The sequence below is a fragment of the Littorina saxatilis genome, linkage group LG5 (genome assembly GCF_037325665.1).
Source record: "Littorina saxatilis isolate snail1 linkage group LG5, US_GU_Lsax_2.0, whole genome shotgun sequence".
Taxonomy (NCBI): Eukaryota; Metazoa; Mollusca; class Gastropoda; order Littorinimorpha; family Littorinidae; genus Littorina; species Littorina saxatilis.
In genome coordinates this window covers 28,871,366-28,890,887 of record NC_090249.1, presented here as the reverse complement: position 1 = coordinate 28,890,887, position 19,522 = coordinate 28,871,366, and the positions used below count along the sequence as shown (strand labels likewise).

Sequence of the window (19,522 nt, the reverse complement as noted above, 5' to 3'; positions counted from 1 at the left end):
CTCAAATAGCGGTCGCCTTGTGCTCTTTACAAATTTGGTGCATAAATGGCACAAACGGGTTTCTATACAATCAGTCCGGGAGACCACGCCCCTGTCACACGCGCTGTTTTGGAGTAGCTGCTAGCGAGACAGGGGGAGGCAGAGCACATTGGACTATGCTGCCAGCGCGCGGCTCTCGCGCCATATATAGGCATTTTCACGTTGCCCATGCGGTGGTTTCTCGGAAAACTGCTCAATGGCTAAACGCACGATTCCCAAATATGGCAAGCAGAGCGCTTAGTCACAAGTTGCGTGCCGGCTGAGCTCTCACACAGCTATTGTGAGTGTTCATGTGTTCATATAGCATCCGACCAGTCTTCCCAAATTCTCCATTGCACATCAGGCTTTCACCGAGCAAGCAGCTGACACTCTACCCGATCTTTTTTCAAGTTATACCTGCAAAACCTCTAAACTTTCATCATGTGTGACGAAGATGTTGCCGCTCTTGTGATCGACAATGGGTCCGGCATGTGCAAAGCCGGCTTCGCTGGTGATGATGCTCCCAGAGCCGTCTTCCCCTCCATCGTGGGGCGACCCAGACATCAGGTAAATACATTTTGCAAGAATTCTTGAACATTGTCATTGTTAACTGTAGAAAATAATGCTGGTTGCTTCTTGGACTATCTTGCTATCTTTTTGCACGGATCGTGCATGCACGCAGTGCTGTACCGTGAGTGAATACTGTAGCAAATTGCAAAATCGGTGCAAACCAAGCATGTAAACAGATATATCAGTTGAGTCGGTCTTGAAAATTGCTATGACAATAATTATTGGAGCGCAAGCTCATGTGAATGTATTGTTACATGAAGTATGGAGAAAGCTAATATATCGTCTTCATCATTATTGAATCCTTTGTGTCTGCTTGTTCCCAGCAAACGGAACATGTTCGCGATTTTTAAGGCATGGAAAGTGCTCCTGTCGTCAACCGTTTTTAAATTAAAATTGGATTGAATCTTGAAACAGAAATAAGTGCGCTATGAATAAGCTTTTAACGTATTGAATTGATAATGACATCCACGGACGGAAAAATTGTATGAGAAAGAAAATGAGTGCGCGCAGGCGCCGGAGGACATTCTTTACAGCTAGACACGAGGTCGTGCAGAAGTAGGTCAAAACGCCGGTTGGTCTATCGATCAGTCGAGGGCTAGGGTAGGCGAAAGTACAATGAAGATTTTGAATTAAACGTGGGAGTTCGTTTGCTTGGAGAAAAATAAAGCATCCGTGGCAGTGAAAAGTTTTGAAAGCGCAAAAAAACACGAGTTTCAGTGCAAAACATGAGAAACCCGGTCAGACTAGGACCGGTTCGCAGGCTGTCCTCCATAATCTAAATAGGGCGTGGCTCTTGGTGACATGAATATTCATGACTGCTTGCTGACTGGGAAGGGAGAGTGGGGACGAGGGCGTGGGTTGACGCATGCGCAGTGACAAGCCGGTCCAACTAACTCGGTTATAAATCGAGAAGCTTGATATTTTCGAGTGAAACTGCAAAAGAAAAGTTTGAAGACTAAAAGAAAGACAATGATATCCTCTGTATCTAACTATGGTATAATCCTTCTTGCATGCAACGACTCGTTTTGTGCACATGTAGAACACTTGTACAATTACAGGGCCGGACTAGGCTAAGAGGGGGGGGGGGGGGGGGTTGCCAGTGGTGGTCCAGGGGGAACATTGGTCCAGGGGGATGTTCCCCCTGGCGGGGTCGTCATATTCTGAGATAGGAAAATGGTCGCTCCTTGCATGAAACGGCATAAAATAAATAACAAATGTTTTTACTTTTAAATAAGTGAGGTACATGTTTAGGGGGGGGGGGGGGGGGGTGCGCAACCCCCCTAACCCCCCCCCCCCCCCCCCCCCCCCCCGGTAGTCCGGCCCTGCAATTAAATAGTAGTGTTGAGATGCATCCGTCTGCTTTTAGAAGACCGTGCCAAACGATGCCACGGAGGTCACATCAAAACATTCATCCACATTCAGAAATATGATTAAACGTTTGCTTGCTTTTTTATATTCCTTGTCTAATGAGTGTTATTTTTGTCTGCCTTCAGGGTGTGATGGTTGGTATGGGCCAGAAGGACAGCTATGTGGGAGACGAGGCCCAGAGCAAGCGTGGTATCCTCACCCTCAAGTACCCCATCGAGCACGGCATAGTCACCAACTGGGACGACATGGAGAAGATCTGGCATCACACCTTCTACAACGAGCTGCGTGTGGCCCCCGAGGAGCACCCCGTCCTGCTGACAGAGGCCCCCCTCAACCCCAAGGCCAACCGTGAGAAGATGACCCAGATCATGTTCGAGACCTTCAACTCACCAGCCATGTACGTGGCCATCCAGGCTGTACTGTCCCTGTACGCTTCTGGTCGTACCACCGGTATCGTCTTGGACTCTGGTGATGGTGTCACCCACACCGTGCCCATCTACGAGGGTTACGCTCTGCCCCACGCCATCATGAGGTTGGATCTGGCCGGCCGTGACCTGACAGACTACCTGATGAAGATCCTGACAGAGCGTGGCTACAGCTTCACCACCACTGCTGAGCGTGAGATCGTCCGTGACATCAAGGAGAAGCTCTGCTACGTCGCTCTGGACTTCGAGCAGGAGATGCAGACCGCTGCCTCTTCCTCATCCCTGGAGAAGAGCTACGAGCTTCCTGACGGTCAGGTGATCACCATTGGCAACGAGCGCTTCCGTTGTCCCGAGGCCATGTTCCAGCCATCTTTCCTGGGTATGGAATCTGCCGGTGTCCACGAGACCACCTACAACTCGATCATGAAGTGTGACGTCGACATCCGTAAAGACTTGTACGCCAACACTGTGCTGTCTGGTGGTTCCACCATGTTCCCAGGCATCGCCGACAGAATGCAGAAGGAGATCACTGCTCTGGCTCCTCCCACCATGAAGATCAAGATCATCGCTCCCCCTGAGCGCAAGTACTCTGTATGGATCGGTGGCTCCATCCTTGCCTCCCTGTCCACCTTCCAGCAGATGTGGATCTCCAAGCAGGAATACGACGAGTCCGGCCCTTCCATCGTTCACAGAAAGTGCTTCTAAACTGCACCCTTGAACTTACAAACTCATTATTGAAACAATCTGAGAGGGAAGAAGATCTGAACAATTCTGCTGCTCAAAAAGACTTTACATTCCGGCAACGCTTCTACGCATAAACGAGGTCCGATAATAGTTAAAGTCTTTGAAGGAGGGATAAAAAGTACAGCACATAACCTGTGCTGGTTGCTTGCGAAGTTCGCCAAGCAAAAAAAGAAGTGTAGAAATTGAAAAGTTTCTGCCGTTGGGTAGAGTGTTGGCGCATTGCCACTAGTCATGTGTCGGAGGGAAAAGCTTGGTGTTCTAATCAGGATTTGCAATAGTCGATACCAAGAAAATCGCAGTGATAAAACTTATGGCCAAGACAAAAACAAACGCAAACATCCGATAAATGTCCCTCGGGGTCGTTTGTGCGGCATTTATTGTATTTCTTGTTTATGGACATATTTTTGTACACTATTTCATGATGCATGAATAATAAAAATGACAAATACCAATATAAAAGTTTCGAGTCCGGGAAGGTGTGTGTGTGGTGCGATGAATGTAAACCTCTCTCTCTCTCTCATTTGTGTGAGAAAGTGAATGGCTGCGAGTGTTCACTTGAAAGCAAATACAGCGTACAACTCGGTGATAAACGAGGACTGGACAACCCGTAAAGGGCCAATCAATTAAAAATGATCACGCAGGCAAACTGCAGATACATTATTCACACAAACATGCAGGGGAAGGGGATGGCACGCAAGTTTTTAAGCTTTTTGCCAGTTTGGAAGAACCAGATTCATGCGCACACACATGAAGAGTACGTCAACCTAATGAGCTTGATTGTGGACAGACTGTACATGATTAAGTCAAATGAATAGACGTAATAGGCGTTAAATTCGACTCTTATATTCATAACACAAGTCGAATTCAACGCCTACTGAGCTAAGTCTTTTATTTGTCTCAAAATTATGTGTACGTTTGCCCACTATAAAGACCATTGGGCAAAAACTATTTAAAAAAAGGATGATATAATGAAAACAACTCCGATGGTTAAAATGCCTCGATGAAAATTAAAATATAACTGATTCACGTAACATTGAGTCTACTTGACCCCAAGCTATGTAGAACACCCCCACCTACCCTGCACAACCTAACGGACACTCTACATTTTGAATAAACGTAAGGGGTAAGCAAACACAACGATTCCAGATTTGACGCATACATCTTTGATCTTGTAGGCCTATATGGTAATTATTATTTTGTTCTTCTTAGAAAACGTAACTTCTGTGGCGATGCAACATTGATTTCAAGCAACCTCACAATTCACAAACAAAAATAAGATAGATACTCAAAAACAGTATTGATATAGTATCCAATAAAAATTGTCAGTGACAAGCAAAAAACATTCCGTGGAACGATTTGACATAATTAAGCTAACGTTTAATCCAGGTCTTTTCCTTTCCCTAAAAAGGGTGACCGTTTCATTAACTGTGGGTGTGTGTGTGTGTGTGTTTGTGTGTGAGAGAGAGAGTGAGAGAGAGAGAGAGAGAGAGAGAGAGAGAGAGAGAGAGAGAGAGTCGCATATCATATCAGAGACGCTCCCAATGACAAAAAGCATCCTATTTTCTTACTCTTATCCTCGTATACCAAGAAAACACAGTGCAGCAAGCCTTCCAATGCGATGGAACATATTTTGCAACTGTGCATAGCTCTTATATAAGTATTCATTCGGAAGGTCGAGGGTTCGAATCCCGGCCGCGGCCGCCTGGTGGGTCACAAGCTAAGTGTGGAGATTTTTCCGATCTCCCAGGTCAACTTATGTGCAGACCTGCTAGTGGCTTATCCCGTGTGTACGTACACGCAAGCACAAGACCAAGTGCGCACGGAAAAGATCCTGTAATCCATGTCAGAGTTCGGTGGGTTATAGAAACACGAAAATACCCAGCATGCTTCCTCCGAAAGCGGCGTATGGCTGCCTAAATGGCGGGGTAAAAACGGTCATACACGTAAAATTCCACTCGTGCAAAAACACGAGTGTACGTGGGAGTTTCAGCCCACGAACGCAGAAGAAGAAAAAGTATTCATTCGACGTGCTTTTTACAATTATTTTTTTTTAAGGTATTACTAATATTTAATTATAAAACCAGTTGTTCGAACAACCTCAGTTACAACACCCCAGCAGATAATTATTGTCTTAAACGTCCAACATTTAAATGGAACATACGACGTACATCATTATCGATTTTACCAGGACACACAATGTAACTACGTGAAACGCAGGACAATTCCCTGCACATTATTTCACAGTTTTGCCTCTCTTATTTATCTATTTCCTCCAGTCGTTTAGAGAAATAGCAACCTCGAGCATCAGTTATTAACTGAACCTCACACGGGCAGTGATTTGCACAGTTTTTTTCAGTTCCAACAGCGACTGCTGCAAACAAAGCAACGCAAACGCATCCCCCCCCGCACACACACACACACAAGCCTTACACTTACACACACACACTCTCTCACACACACATACACACACACACACACACATACACACAGACAAACATACAGAATTATGGATTGCCGCACACATGTTTGTACGTGCTGCTCCATCATTACCGTCTGAAATCCATTCTTGGCTTGCAAGCCACACTCACAAACATGTTGTGGCAACAATATTTAACTTAATTGTGTGAAACAAGAGAACAATGGTTTTTTTTGGTCTCAAGCCACAGCCTTAGAATAGTGGTTAAAACCGCAACAGTGCGAAACATGCGGGACAAGGGAGGTAATCGAACATCGTCTTAGCTCTGTGATGGATAGTGATGGTTTCCAAAAGTGAAGATAATCGTTATTATTATTATTTTTTTTTTCCGTTGCAAGAAAGACTAAGACCTATGATGACCATTGCCTATTTTGAACATAACTTTGTTTTGTGGCGGCGGCGGGGACAAAGTGTTATTTTTTACCATTTACCTGCACGAGAGAGAGAGAGAGAGAGAGAGAGAGAGAGAGAGAGAGAGAGAGAGAGAGAGAGAGAGAGAGAGAGAGAGAGAGAAAAAATGTGGTACAAGGGAAGTAATCCAAACATTTCTCAGCTCTGAAGTTCCTCGACACATGGTCTAAGTGGAGACAATCGTTTGTTGTGCCGTGACGATTCCAATCAGTTTTGTGTATGACTATATTATGTATCATTCGCTTCAGAAAGTATTTGTTTTTGCCGGAAACACTAACAACTTGTCCAGAGAGAGGGATAGAGAGAGAGAGAGAGAGAGAGAGGGGGGGGGGGGGGGGGGCGGGGATAAACAGAGGTGCACTAACTATATGAGCCAGAAATCAGTGTTATTTATGTAGATTACGCCTGGCAAGCAGATTTGTCATTACCACAACGGCATCGCCCTTTTAAAATACTCGTAAGCGGTATTCAGCTTCTCTCCAATAACAATTCCCATGCACAGCTTTTGAACAAAGTCAAATGAAGTGCTAGCTCTGTAAAACCACGAATGATTATGATCTCAAATTGGGTCTTGGTCATCAGAAAGTATTAAAAATTGATATGAAATATCCAATAAGTACTTGGGAAATGCAGAGCACGGAGACAAACATGCACTACTCAATTGTGCGATTCCTTAGTTGTACATGTATACCGGGTAATCTAAGCAAACTGTCCTGTAATGATTGTAACCTCTCTTTTAAAGGTTTCTTTGCCAAACTGTTTCACGGTAGGGGAAGAGCAGCGCCAAGCTTCCGAAAAGTTGCGTAGTGATCATTATAGCCATTTTGGTAAATTGGCCAGTGACACAAATCCCAGCAACATCCCAGCTTTGTCAAGTTCTTCAATTTCCTTTATTTCTTAGTTAACAAATAAAATCAAATGATCTGCCTCATGTGAAATGGTGAGGTATGCTGTTTTTAAGTTATTGGATCTTCTCTGTTCAGCTTCGTAGCTGTACAAACATGCCGTCACGCTCATAAGATACCTGTAATTTTTAGGGGGAATCGAGACGAGGGTCATGGTGTATGTGTAGAGCGATTCAGAGTAAACTACTGGACCGATCTTTATGAAATTTGACATGAGAGTTCCTGGATATGATATCCCCGGACGTTTTTTTCTGTTTTTCGATAAATGTCTTTGATGGACGTCATATCCGGCTTTTTGTAAAAGTTGAGGCGGCACTGTCACACCCTCATTTTTCAATCAAATTGATTGAAATTTTGGCCAAGCAATCTTCGACGAAGGCCGGACTTCGGTATTGCATTTCAGCTTGGTGGCTTAAAAATTAATTGATGACTTTGGTCATTAAAAATCTGAAAATTGTAAAAAAATTATTTTTTTTATAAAACGATCCAAATTTACGTTCATCTTATTCTTCATCATTTTCTGATTCCAAAAACATATATATATGTTATATTTGGATTACAAACAAGCTCTGAAAATTAAAAATTATGATCAGAATTACATTTTTGAAATCAATTTAAAAACACTTTCATCTTATTCCTTGTCGGTTCCTGATTCCAAAAACATATAGATATGATATGTTTGGATTAAAAACACGCTCAGAAAGTTAAAACGAAGAGAGGTACAGTAAAGCGTGCTATGAAGCACAGCGCAACCGCGCCAAACAGGCTCGTCACTTTCACTGCCTTTTGCACTAGCGGCGGACTACGTTCAATTTCATTCTGTGAGTTCCACAGCTTGACTAAATGTAGTAATTTCGCCTTACGCGACTTGTTTTTTATGTTTTTAGTTTATGAACAATCTGCCCATCTTATTTTAATAGTAAGTTGCAAACTGCCTATCTCGGGCGGTTGACAGCGTAATAAGCGAGGGGCTGGCAGCAGCGTTTTGAATCAGAACTGCATAACAACCAAAATAAGCATTTGCACAAAGTCTTCCTGTATGAAAGCAGCATTTTCTGCTGAAAAATGCCTAACTCAGAAACGAGAACGTCTGTTTTGCTTACGTAACCGTGGCGATGGCCCAGTTTTCGATGGTCTGAAAGTTTGTACTCTTTAACAAACGACAGGTACCCTTCCCCTGTAGGAATGCTTCACACAGTTAGGTATTTTTCTTATGAGTGTGACGATACGGTACATTTACTGCGTTTTTTTCCAGGTAAGTCAAATTCTATCAGTTTTGGATTTACACACACACAGAATAACATTTACACTACATTCAAAGCAAACAACATGCAAAGTTAACACATTTTATTTTTTCAAATAAACTACATTCAAAAGCAAACAACATGCAAAGTTAACACATTTGATTTTTTCAAATAAACATCAAAAATAAAAACAACAGCACTCGTACCTACCTGGTACAAAGACACTTGATCACAACTTGTGAAAAAACAACAAACAAAATTGACCGCTGGTCCATAGAGTGGAAATTTAATACTCGAAAATCACAACTTTTGCAGGAAAAAGAAATGCTTTTGTGACTTTTACATGCACAAAAATTTGGTGTACATTCTGACATATCTGGCTTGTTATAATACCATACTGCCATAAAGCAAGCTTTGGCGATCAGTTTTTCCTGAGCAAACTCCTCACCATCTTCAGAATCCAAGCACAATTATTTCAAATGCAAGCCTTCAGATAGAACTGATAGATGAGCATCAATGATCTTAAAAACATTTCCTGTGCACTATCGCTGGTCCGGACTCATCATATTCTTGCTTGGAGATCCACATCTGCTGGAAGGTGGACAGGGAGGCAAGGATGGAGCCACCGATCCATACAGAGTACTTGCGCTCAGGGGGAGCGATGATCTTGATCTTCATTGTAGCTGGTGCTAACGCAGCAATCTCCTTCTGCATTCTGTCAGCAATTCCTGGGAACATAGTGGAACCACCAGACAACACAGTGTTGGCATACAAGTCTTTACGGATGTCGACATCACACTTCATGATGGAATTGTAGGTGGTCTCGTGGACACCGGCAGATTCCATACCCAGGAAAGATGGCTGGAACATGGCCTCGGGACAACGGAAGCGCTCGTTGCCAATGGTGATCACCTGACCGTCAGGAAGCTCGTAGCTCTTCTCCAGGGATGAGGAAGAGGCAGCGGTCTGCATCTCCTGCTCGAAGTCCAGAGCGACGTAGCAGAGCTTCTCCTTGATGTCACGGACGATCTCACGCTCAGCAGTGGTGGTGAAGCTGTAGCCACGCTCTGTCAGGATCTTCATCAGGTAGTCTGTCAGGTCACGGCCGGCCAGATCCAACCTCATGATGGCGTGGGGCAGGGCGTAACCCTCGTAGATGGGCACGGTGTGGGTGACACCATCACCAGAGTCCAAGACGATACCGGTGGTACGACCAGAAGCATACAGGGACAGTACGGCCTGGATGGCCACGTACATGGCTGGTGAGTTGAAGGTTTCAAACATGATCTGGGTCATCTTCTCACGGTTGGCCTTGGGGTTGAGGGGGGCCTCTGTCAGCAGGACGGGGTGCTCCTCGGGGGCCACGCGCAGCTCGTTGTAGAAGGTGTGATGCCAGATCTTCTCCATGTCGTCCCAGTTGGTGACGATGCCGTGCTCGATGGGGTACTTGAGGGTGAGGATACCACGCTTGCTCTGGGCCTCGTCTCCCACATAGCTGTCCTTCTGGCCCATACCCACCATCACACCCTGAAAGCAGAACAGGTAAAGAGTTATATTAAAGGCATACTAACGCACTCCCGTGTTTACAAAGTGTAGTTTGCCCACAATCGATGTCAAACGCACCATAAGACCATATAATGACGATATGTCACCATGCGCGGACCATAATACATGCATTACAGCTTGTTCTAGCCTCTGAAAAAGTGAGGATGTCAACAAAGCCGCGGTGTTAGCTCCCTTGCATCAACGTTACATGTGTTGCCAAATCTATAAATAGGACCATCTAGATCAAAATAAAAATTCAAATATCTCAACATTTAAGGGCTCCTAGACCACAATATTTTGCAGGGAACTTAATTTAGTCTGTCTCCAGCTCTGGGTAAAGCAATTAGCGTGTATATTCATCAGCTTTCTATGCCTTTAACTTATAAATTGAATGAGAAGGTGCCTATAGTTTACTTTATAGAAGTATGTAATTTATCTTCTGTATGTTCACTTTTTAAAGCAATAAATGTTTTGAATATTATTGAAAGTGAAACAGAGAAGCAAATACCGATTTAAAAAAAAAAAATGCTTTCAAATTGCTCACAACTAGAAGACGGCCTACTCTCTAGAGCATAATATAAAGCATTGGAATGACTTTGATGCCTGTGTTTAAGGTTGTATTGTGCCATTTTGGCGTTCCAGATTGTCATTAGTCATAAGACAATACACTTACTAGAATCAGTGCACAGGCCTGTTTCTAGTAGTAGTAGCACCAAAATTAATAATTAGCATGCTAATGTACCACAGAAAAAAAATCCAAAGACAGCTGTGTATGTTAGTCTGCATGTGCCTAAATGCACGCACAAATGTGAATGTAAGCATGTATGAAAACATAATCTATCAAAACTTACTACTGGAAAATAAAAATAATATCAAAAGCCGTTTCAATATACATGAAGATGAATACCTCTTATAGTTTGAATATTCGATTGTCCGATTCATTCACCGATTTAAGTGCAAACATACTTTTCTCACTTAACAGACAAAGGGTTGTGCTCTGACCAATAGTTTTGAGAACCTTTCAAATCTTCTATTCAAATAACCAATAGTACAGAGCATTTTAAAATGATATAGTTGCTGCCACTGTCAGCTGATTTAAGTCCTTGCACGGTCCGTGCTACCTGGCTGGAAACTAAACATATATTGTTATTCAACTATACTGTCAAAGAAATGTAAATTCAAATAACTATTTCATATCAAACCAAGCGCTAACCATCTAAAAAAAAAGTAACAATTACAGGGATGTCGTTAGACGTCGGACATAGACCGATTAAAAGGCTCAAATGTGCGATTCACATAGCCGCATTGCGGTCAGATGTCCTATCGTTTTCAACTGAGCGCGGTCATGGTCCGATAAGAATTCCATTCCTTTGGACAGCGCGATATTTGATAATTTTCTTTTTGTGATAGTGCTGAAGTTTTTTGTCGTTTTTTGGGTTGTTTGTTTATTTTTTTTGTGTGTCCTGTTTGAAACAAATGTAATAAAACAATATACGCACACAATGTTGGTGAATATACTGATATGTGTGTTTGCACATGATGATTTTGTGTTTTGCACACAATTATGATGTCCGATTAAAATGTCTGAAAGCAGTCAAATGTCCTATTGATGCCGAAGAGTTCAGGACATTTGTCCTATAGGTATGAATTTGTGGCAACATCCCTGCAATTACACATCAAGTTCGCTATATGACTGTACTTTAGTCAGTCAGGGAGCTGAATTATGTAAGCGCACATGTTGGGAAACAGTTAGGGGAAGGTTAATGTGGCTCCTTTATGTTTCTGTAAGCGGGAGGGGGCACAAGACATTAGTTTGAAAAAATAATACAGTAACACACATTTTTACCCCCAGTAATGTTAAAGAAAAGGCACCTGCAAGACAACCCGTATGTGGTAATGTTGAACTTTAGCATTGTAAATTCATAGCTCACCATTCAAAGGTATTTAAGCCTCCAATATTGCAGAACCTGCCCTTGTAAGCAAGCATAACAAGTCATTTTAGATACCTTCGAAGTCACAGAATGAACTGTACAATGCTTTTCGTTTACATGGATTTTTAGAAGAAAACCATGGGCACAGCCATGTTTTTGAAGGAGGGGAGGCAGCTCGATCCGAATCTGTCGATATTACGAAGGAGGGGGAGGCAACTCTCTCCGTCTCAGTCGATATTACGACGTATGCATTTTCTTGTCATCTTCATCGATCAAATGACCAAATTGATTAATTCTGCGTAAGTTTGGAGCTCAATCCATCAATCAATATCACGATAAATATTCTTTGGCTTGATTACAAGGTCTTGTATCAAAAATAAGTCCAAAATGCCACTGGATTGTGAGCTATGAATTTACAACACTAAAGTTCAAGATTACCTGGTATGTTATGTTTTCTTGTTGCCAGAAATACACTAGAAAGATCAAAAATTTTCCTTTTTAAATTTTTGTATTCATGTGCCGAGTTCAATATTGGGTGCCTTTGCTCTGCACTAAAAGTTGCTGGCAAAGTTTAGCGATCACTCTTCTTTTGTTCGTTCCGGGTCACTGACCACCATGCTAATTGCGATAGCTACATATATCGCAGTCTGAAGAAAGCTGATGTATCATTACCGTTACGTATTTTATGACCATAATCACCAGTAAAACCCTGGTTATACGCTTATGAAGGAATCGGGTTGATATGTCATGCGCCTGTGCCTTGAGGCAACGTATGCCAGACATTGACAAGAACAAACTGTCATTCTCCCCGTGCATCTGGCTCTGTCATAGCAATCATCTGACAGCAACTTTTTTCAGGAGAAACCGTATGAAGAGAAGTTCCAACCAAATGCTAACTGACAAATGCATATGTGTGCGCAAACACAAACTCTGCGTGTTAAAAAGTCAAACTTCAATACCTGATGACGGGGTCTTCCAACGATGGATGGAAAGACAGCTCTTGGAGCGTCGTCGCCGGCGAATCCAGCTTTGCACATGCCGGATCCATTATCGATAACCAGCGCTGCAACGTCGTCGTCACACATGCCTGAAGATGTTTGGACCTATCTGTCAAAAATGCAGAGAAAACTGTCCAAGATTTTAGAACACGCCGGTGTCACCTTGGCCGCTGATGTTTTATCGGAGGGAAAATGTAGCAGACGACTGTTACAGTTTATTTTGTAGCGCATCCTTTCATTCGCCCATTTGGGGTAAGCTTGACATAAGATTGTCGGTGATTGGTTGGAGAAATATACCAAATAGGGCAAAAAAACGACACATCTTGCGTGGCTTTCTGGGAAGAAGCACACGCGCATACCATGTATGGCAGCGGACCCGCACTCTCAAGTGAGGAACTTCATTTCGAATAAACACGTTGCAGATCTATAAAAACGAGCAGATTTATGACAGTTGGTATCAGAATAAAATCCAAAAACAGATCGACTGCCAATGAACGTTCCAAAATTCAGAATAAAAAACCAAGAATGGTATGTTATTGACAAAATTATTTTGAATTTGTAACGTTTTGGTTTGTCATAAATTAAACGTTGCAATAGCGTACTACTCTTTTGATCAGAATTAGTTTAAATAGATCGGTGCCGGATAACTTCGTGTATAACTGACTGGATCTACCACCGAGTCTAAAAATGGGATCTACGAAACAAAGGGACGTAAGCGCTCTAAGTATATAATACGACAACAAGAGTAAGTGAGAGTTGTGCAGAATCAATCTCCTGGCATTTGGAGAACATTAAATGAAAAAGCATTGATATATGTATGTACAAGCGAATTTCTTTGGTTGTTGTTGTGAGGCTTAAAGTCGCTTTTTTCATGTCAATGCTTGTTAAAATGTCTTTGTGACTGATCGAAAAAGCCAGGAGATTGGTTCAACATTACTCATGTTGTCGTCTATGATACTGAGAGAGCTTATGTCCCTTTGTTACTTAGATTTAATCATTAGCTCTCTGGCTCATTTGGTTGGCTGATATTCTTTAGTGTGTGACCAAAGAAACTACAATGGGAAGAAGGATAACTTCCTCATTGGGCATGCTTAGAAATGAGAATGGCTAAATATGAGTTATTCCCCTTTGCTGCATGCTGATCAGGCTGTCTCTTGCTTTGTTATGACTAGTACAGTCGATCTTTCTCATGTTGTGACTTGCTTTATTTTCACATTTTCGGTATTTAAAACAGCAAACACACACACACACACACACACACACACACACACACACACACACACATACACTGAAGAAGTTTCCATTCTGATTCGGTTATTTTATTTGGTGCTATATGTTTGCTTCACATTGTTTCTTCTTTTACATTGCTTGAGGTATCCCAATTCGCTAAACACATCCATAATGCATGCATGGCTCATTCAAAAGAGGGCAACTGAACAACTGATGCCCAATAGCAATAAATACTGAACAACTGAACAATAAATAGCAATAAATGATGACAGTGCCAAGTTTTTAAGTACAAAGTGAAATCATGTGACTGGACAAAGGCACAATTACAAAATACAAATAAAAAAATCGTGGCCCATTTTAAATTAAGTTCTCAGCTCATGGGGAAGCATAAGATGACCCTAGAAACCGAAATTAGGAGACCTCCCGCCCCCAGGGCAGACTAAAAAAAAAAAGGGGGGGGGGGGGGGGCTAATTTGTGAAAAAGTATAAAAGGAATCAAAAACTGTATACATGTATTTAGTTAATACCCCAAAAATTGTATAGTATATACAATGTCAGACCCTAAAGAAAGTTTGTTAGTCATTGCTTAGGCAAAACAAAGCAAAATAGTCTGTTTACGGTATCCCGACCAACCCTATTTTTCCCCGCCAACCCTAGACCTTTTTTTTGGCATTTGGAGAAAAAGAAAAAAAATCAATTTTGTTCCTGTTTTTTTGCAAAATAATTTAAAAAGATGGTTATAAAAAAAAAATTAAGAAAAGCCGACCTACCGACCCTCTTTTTGTGTGCCTATGTTACTGTAAACAGACCAAAAGGTACATCAAAAACAACACACCAGGGATGCTACTCTCCCCTTAAAAATAGCCATGAGTCATAGGTGTGACGTTTGAATCTTTTAGCTAAATAAAACCATAGGCAATTGATCGGAAATATCAGGAAAAATCTTACAAGTTTATTATTTGTTTGCTTGGACCAATCCTCTTGCCGAAGTGTTTTACAGTAAAAATTGATTTTACGTCAAAAATATCACAGGAATATCGAATGTTGAGGTAAGGCTGGGATAGCCAAGTTCAAGAATAACGGAAGGTGACTGTTGAATGAATCTTTTTGAAAATGTATAAAAATATAGATGGTAGGCAATTCAAAATTAAAAAAAAGGAGTCTCTCGGAGCATGGACTTTTGAGTCAAAAATTAAAGAAGGCTCTATGAGCCGAAGTACATGTTTTGTCTTTTGTCTTTTTTTTATTTTGAATTCCCTACGATCTATATTTTGATACAATTTTGGACCCTCTTTGTACGGAGAGAGTTGGCAATTGTTAATCACATTCTCTCATCTCAACTCTCCTTCGGCTCCTTGGTAACATGCGTTCCGTCTCTGCCAGGATTGGACACAGCAGCAGATAACCGGTAAATATGTAACAGGCATAAATGGCAAAATAGCTCGCCTCGCCTGATAATATATGAGATAACTGTTCTATTACAAAGTCTTTCTTGGGAGGCTTGGCTAATTTACTCGCTCGTTTTACACGGGGTTCCATCGTTTTCTTTTCTAATCGGAAAACCTTGCTCCTCAGTTTGTTGACCTTCTGCCGAAGTTCCGCTTCACGAGGGGATGGGGAGGATGACGACTTTGATGCTTTACATCCTATGTCCTCCAGGATCGCCTGAATGTCATCTAAAAAAGAAAACACACACACAAAACACACATAAAATAACATAACCATAACAAGTTACAACCTGGAAGAAATTAAAACATGTGTAATTCAATCACAAAATGAAAATAAACAATAGCGTAGGAGGGCAGGCCAGAAATGAAGTGTATTAGCAACTATGGATACGATGTGGAACAATGATGGAATTGACCTTGTTTGGTACTGAATGGGTGAGGCCATTAGAACTGTACCCACGGAATACGCGCTATATAAGCTTTATATTGATTGATTGATTGATTGATTAGGACAACAGTACCAGGTAAACTCCTCACACACCATGCCTCTTTCTTTCTTTATTTATTTGGTGTTTAACGTCGTTTTCAACCACCAAGCTTATATCGCGACGGGGAAAGGGGGGGGGGGGGGGGGGGGTGGGAATACTAATAGAGCCACTTAATTGTTTCTTGTTACACCATGCCTCTAACAGGATATGTTTCCCATCTTTACGTGTGGGAACTACAGGTACAATTTCATCCATCCATGCATCCGCCCTATACAGCTTCTTCTTCTTCTGCGTTCGTGGGCTGAAACTCCCACGTGCACTCATTTATTTGCACAAGTGGAATTTTATGTGTATGACCGTTTTTACTCCGCCATTTAGGCAGCCATACGCCGCTTTCGGAGGAAGCATGCGGGGTATTTTTGTGTTTCTAAAACCCACCGAACTCTGACATGGATTACAGGATCTTTTTCGTGCGTACTTGGTCTTGTGCTTGCGTGTACACATGAAGGGGGATAAGTCACTAGCAGGTCTGCACATAAGTTGACCTGGGAGATCGGAAACATCTCCACACTTAACCCACCAGGCGGCCGCGACCGGGATTCGAACCCTCGACCTTCCGAGTTAATAGACCGACGTCTTACCACCCCGCCACAGCGCCCGTCACCCTATACAGCAATTATCAACTATGTAATGGATGGGTTTAAACATTTTTTGATGTCAGGGTGTTCTTCATGGTTAAAAATCTCTTACCTGGTTGAACAATTTGTGCATCAGGCGACAGGTCGGTGCTGGCTTCATTTGTAGCTACCCTTTGTGATGGTGGCTTCCTCCCACTAGCAACCTGCAAATTGCACAGCTCTTTAACTGACAAACTCACAACCAACACCCAGTCACAATGAAACATTTCTCCCAATTTCATGGCATTGGTCTTAGGCCACACAAAAAAGTGTATGTTTCTGGTAAGGCAAAACAAAAAATAATCTGTTTACGGTATCCGGACCGACCCTATTTTTTTTCCCACCGGCCCTAGACTTTTTGGGGGCATTAAAAAATAAAATAAAAATATTCAGATGGCTAAAATACAAAACTAAAAAGCCGACCTACCGACGCTATTTTTGGGGGGCCTATGTTACCTTAAACAGACTTTTTTGTGACCTAACATGACTAAAGGTGGAGATTTTTTTTCTAAACTTTTTTTTTTAAACCATCTTTTTAACTATTTTGTTGAAAAACAGGAAAACAATTGATTTTCGAATACCCCTTTTATTTTTGAAAATGCAAAAAAAAAAGTCTAGGGTCGTCGGGAAAACATAGGTAGGGTCAGGTGACCAGAAACATACAACTTTTTTGTTGTTGACGCCGACCGTATACCTTTTTTGCCATTTGGGGCTGTTTTTTTTGCAAAATAAGTTCATCTTATCATCATAATCAAGACGTCGATCCAAAATAAGTAACTTTTTTTTGTTGGCCTTATCATTTTTTTGCGCTAAATGCAAACAGGCATTATTTGATGGGAACAATGCTGTTGTTTTCAATTCTTACATCAGCCTCAAACTTGTCATTACTCAACCTGCATTTAATAGTGTGCTTCTTTGGTTTGCAAAAACCTAAAACCAATAAATAAATAACCTTCGGTGGTGGATTGGGCACTGCAAACAATGTTGGGACAGCATTCCACACAAGTGATCCTCTCTGCAGGATTGTTTTACTGGTTGGCCTCAAAGTGATCAGTACAAAGCTTGAGACCTTGAACATCAGCTGGCTGCAGCTTTTCAAAGTCCTCTCGCCTTGTGAATTGCATCCATATTCTGCACCTAGTTTGACAATAAAAACAACAATGTTATTGTTAAACTAAGCAAAAAGGAAAGGCAAAAAAAGCTAAATCAGATCTTCAGTCTAAATCTAACGCTCTGCCTGAACGCAAAACGGATGAGTGATGTACCTTTGTACTGTAGTTTTCCCGTAAGCAAGGTTTAATAAAGGTTTCGGCAAATATGCCCACGGGTTTGTCATCAAGTGTAAACTGTTGTTTTGTACTGACTGCTGTCTCACACTCACAGTCGTAAGTACTCGCTGACGCTGTAGTCTACTGAGTGAGTTGACTCGAGCCATTGCCATTCTCATTCTGAAGAAGGTAAACCTGATGAAATAATCACTGCACAACCCACCTTTTTTCTTCTGTAGGGAACTTGTGGAAAGTTTTCCCGAAGCAGCTCTGTTTGTAACGGGCGTTCTTGCAACAAAAAGCCGAGCACAATTTACCACCACCTCGCACACGATCGGTACCTACGCGATCCGCCATTTTGTTTTCGCCGCCAGCATGTGACTAGGGACGATAACCCACAAACACTTTTTCGCATTTTCTTCGCAAGTTCCACGTCTTCCTTATGTACAGTGTTTGGTGTGACAGATAAACTCCTCCTCCCCCCTCCCAGCGCTCTCTCTCTCTCTCTCTCGCTCTCTCTCTCAAGAGAAAGAGCTCTTATCTTTTAGTCAGCAGATTGTCAACCGATGAAACAGCGGTGCCGTCACAGCATCACCAGCATCATCACTGCATGATCATCGGCGGCGTCATGATCAATATCGTCCTCCTCGAGCCCTCTTCCTCCTCCTCCTCCTCCTCCTCCTCTAGCATATCAGTTGGGGTTAGAGTGACAAGAGTCAATACCACAAAATCACTCCCGTCAATGACATGGCCGTTCAATTCACTAATCAGTTATAATCGCAATGCACCACAGAGAACAGTTTCAGTTAGTGAGATAAACGAGGTGAACCTGTTTCAAGTCATATAAAAAGTGGTTACTTCCCTTGACTAGTGTCTTGCTGCTAGCACAGTTTGTACTGTCCTTGAGCTTGTATCAAAAGCCCGGTAGGGCCAGTCGGTCGCAGTATTGTACCTTATAAAATGCGAAGTACTACACTTTACAGGCAAAGGCGAAGGCCCATGAAAAAGTGGTGGTGAAGTGGAAGGGGGGGGGGGGGGGGGGGCTCTCCTCCTTCCTTCTAATATAAGAAGCCTTGGCAGGAGGAGAGCCAAACACTAAGCGTGGCACACACACACACACACGCACTGCACGCACGCACGCACACACACACACACACACACACACACACACACACACACACACACACACACACACACACACAAAAGCATAGACCTACACACACACACCACACACACACACACACACACACATCAACACACACACACTGACACACACAAACACACACACACAGACACACACACACACACACACACACACACACACACACACACACACAACTGAGCATACACACACGCGCGCGCGAGCACACACAGGACAACTCCGGCTGCTTCCTCTTTAGAATGAATACAAACACACACACATATATACAACCACACACACACACGCACACACTCACACATACACACACAGGCACACACACACATACACACACACACACACACACACACACACACAAACACTACATACATACACACACACACACACACACACAGACACACACACTGACACACACACACACACACACAACTGAGCATACACACACGCGCGCTATGGCGAGCACACACAGGACAACTCCGGCTGCTTCCTCTTTAGAATGAATTTTGTACTCAATAATAAGCTTTCTGTCATTTTGTTACATTTAGTCAAGTTTTGACTAAATGTTTTAACATAGAGGGGGGAATCGAGACGAGGGTCGTGGTGTATGTGTGTGTGTG

At 42.4% G+C, this 19,522-nt stretch overlaps 2 protein-coding genes and 1 long non-coding RNA gene across 3 annotated transcripts; 1 reads left to right on the top strand and 2 right to left on the bottom strand.

Annotated features, from left to right (window-relative positions):
* Window positions 1–330: 330 nt before the first annotated feature.
* On the top strand, window positions 331–3,307 carry LOC138966779 (actin, cytoplasmic). Its single transcript, XM_070339116.1, has 2 exons — window positions 331–585; window positions 2,082–3,307. Exons 1-2 carry the CDS (start codon window positions 460–462, stop codon window positions 3,084–3,086), a joined length of 1,131 nt encoding a protein of 376 aa, XP_070195217.1. The 5' UTR covers window positions 331–459; the 3' UTR covers window positions 3,087–3,307.
* Window positions 3,308–8,249: 4,942 nt separating this feature from the next.
* On the bottom strand, window positions 8,250–12,849 carry LOC138966778 (actin, cytoplasmic-like). The gene is made up of 2 exons (XM_070339115.1): window positions 12,597–12,849; window positions 8,250–9,688 (listed from the first exon to the last, which is right to left on the bottom strand). The coding sequence occupies exons 1-2, from the start codon at window positions 12,720–12,722 to the stop codon at window positions 8,684–8,686; spliced, it is 1,131 nt and encodes a 376-aa protein (XP_070195216.1). The 5' UTR covers window positions 12,723–12,849; the 3' UTR covers window positions 8,250–8,683.
* An 841-nt stretch (window positions 12,850–13,690) lies between these two features.
* LOC138966777 (uncharacterized) lies at window positions 13,691–18,203 on the bottom strand. Its single transcript, XR_011455760.1, has 3 exons — window positions 17,431–18,203; window positions 16,552–16,642; window positions 13,691–15,541 (listed from the first exon to the last, which is right to left on the bottom strand). It is a non-coding gene; the product is annotated as an uncharacterized lncRNA (long non-coding RNA).
* Between the last annotated feature and the right edge of the window lie 1,319 nt (window positions 18,204–19,522).

Excerpts from the sequence above, each read along its gene's own strand:
- LOC138966778 (XM_070339115.1), bottom strand. The coding sequence starts at position 12,722 with ATGTGTGACGACGACGTTGCAGCGCTGGTTATCGATAATGGATCCGGC. Across the intron at positions 9,689-12,596 it reads TTGGAAGACCCCGTCATCAG|GGTGTGATGGTGGGTATGGG; the intron begins GTATTGAAGTTT and ends TTCTGCTTTCAG.
- LOC138966779 (XM_070339116.1), top strand. The coding sequence starts at position 460 with ATGTGTGACGAAGATGTTGCCGCTCTTGTGATCGACAATGGGTCCGGC. Across the intron at positions 586-2,081 it reads TGGGGCGACCCAGACATCAG|GGTGTGATGGTTGGTATGGG; the intron begins GTAAATACATTT and ends GTCTGCCTTCAG.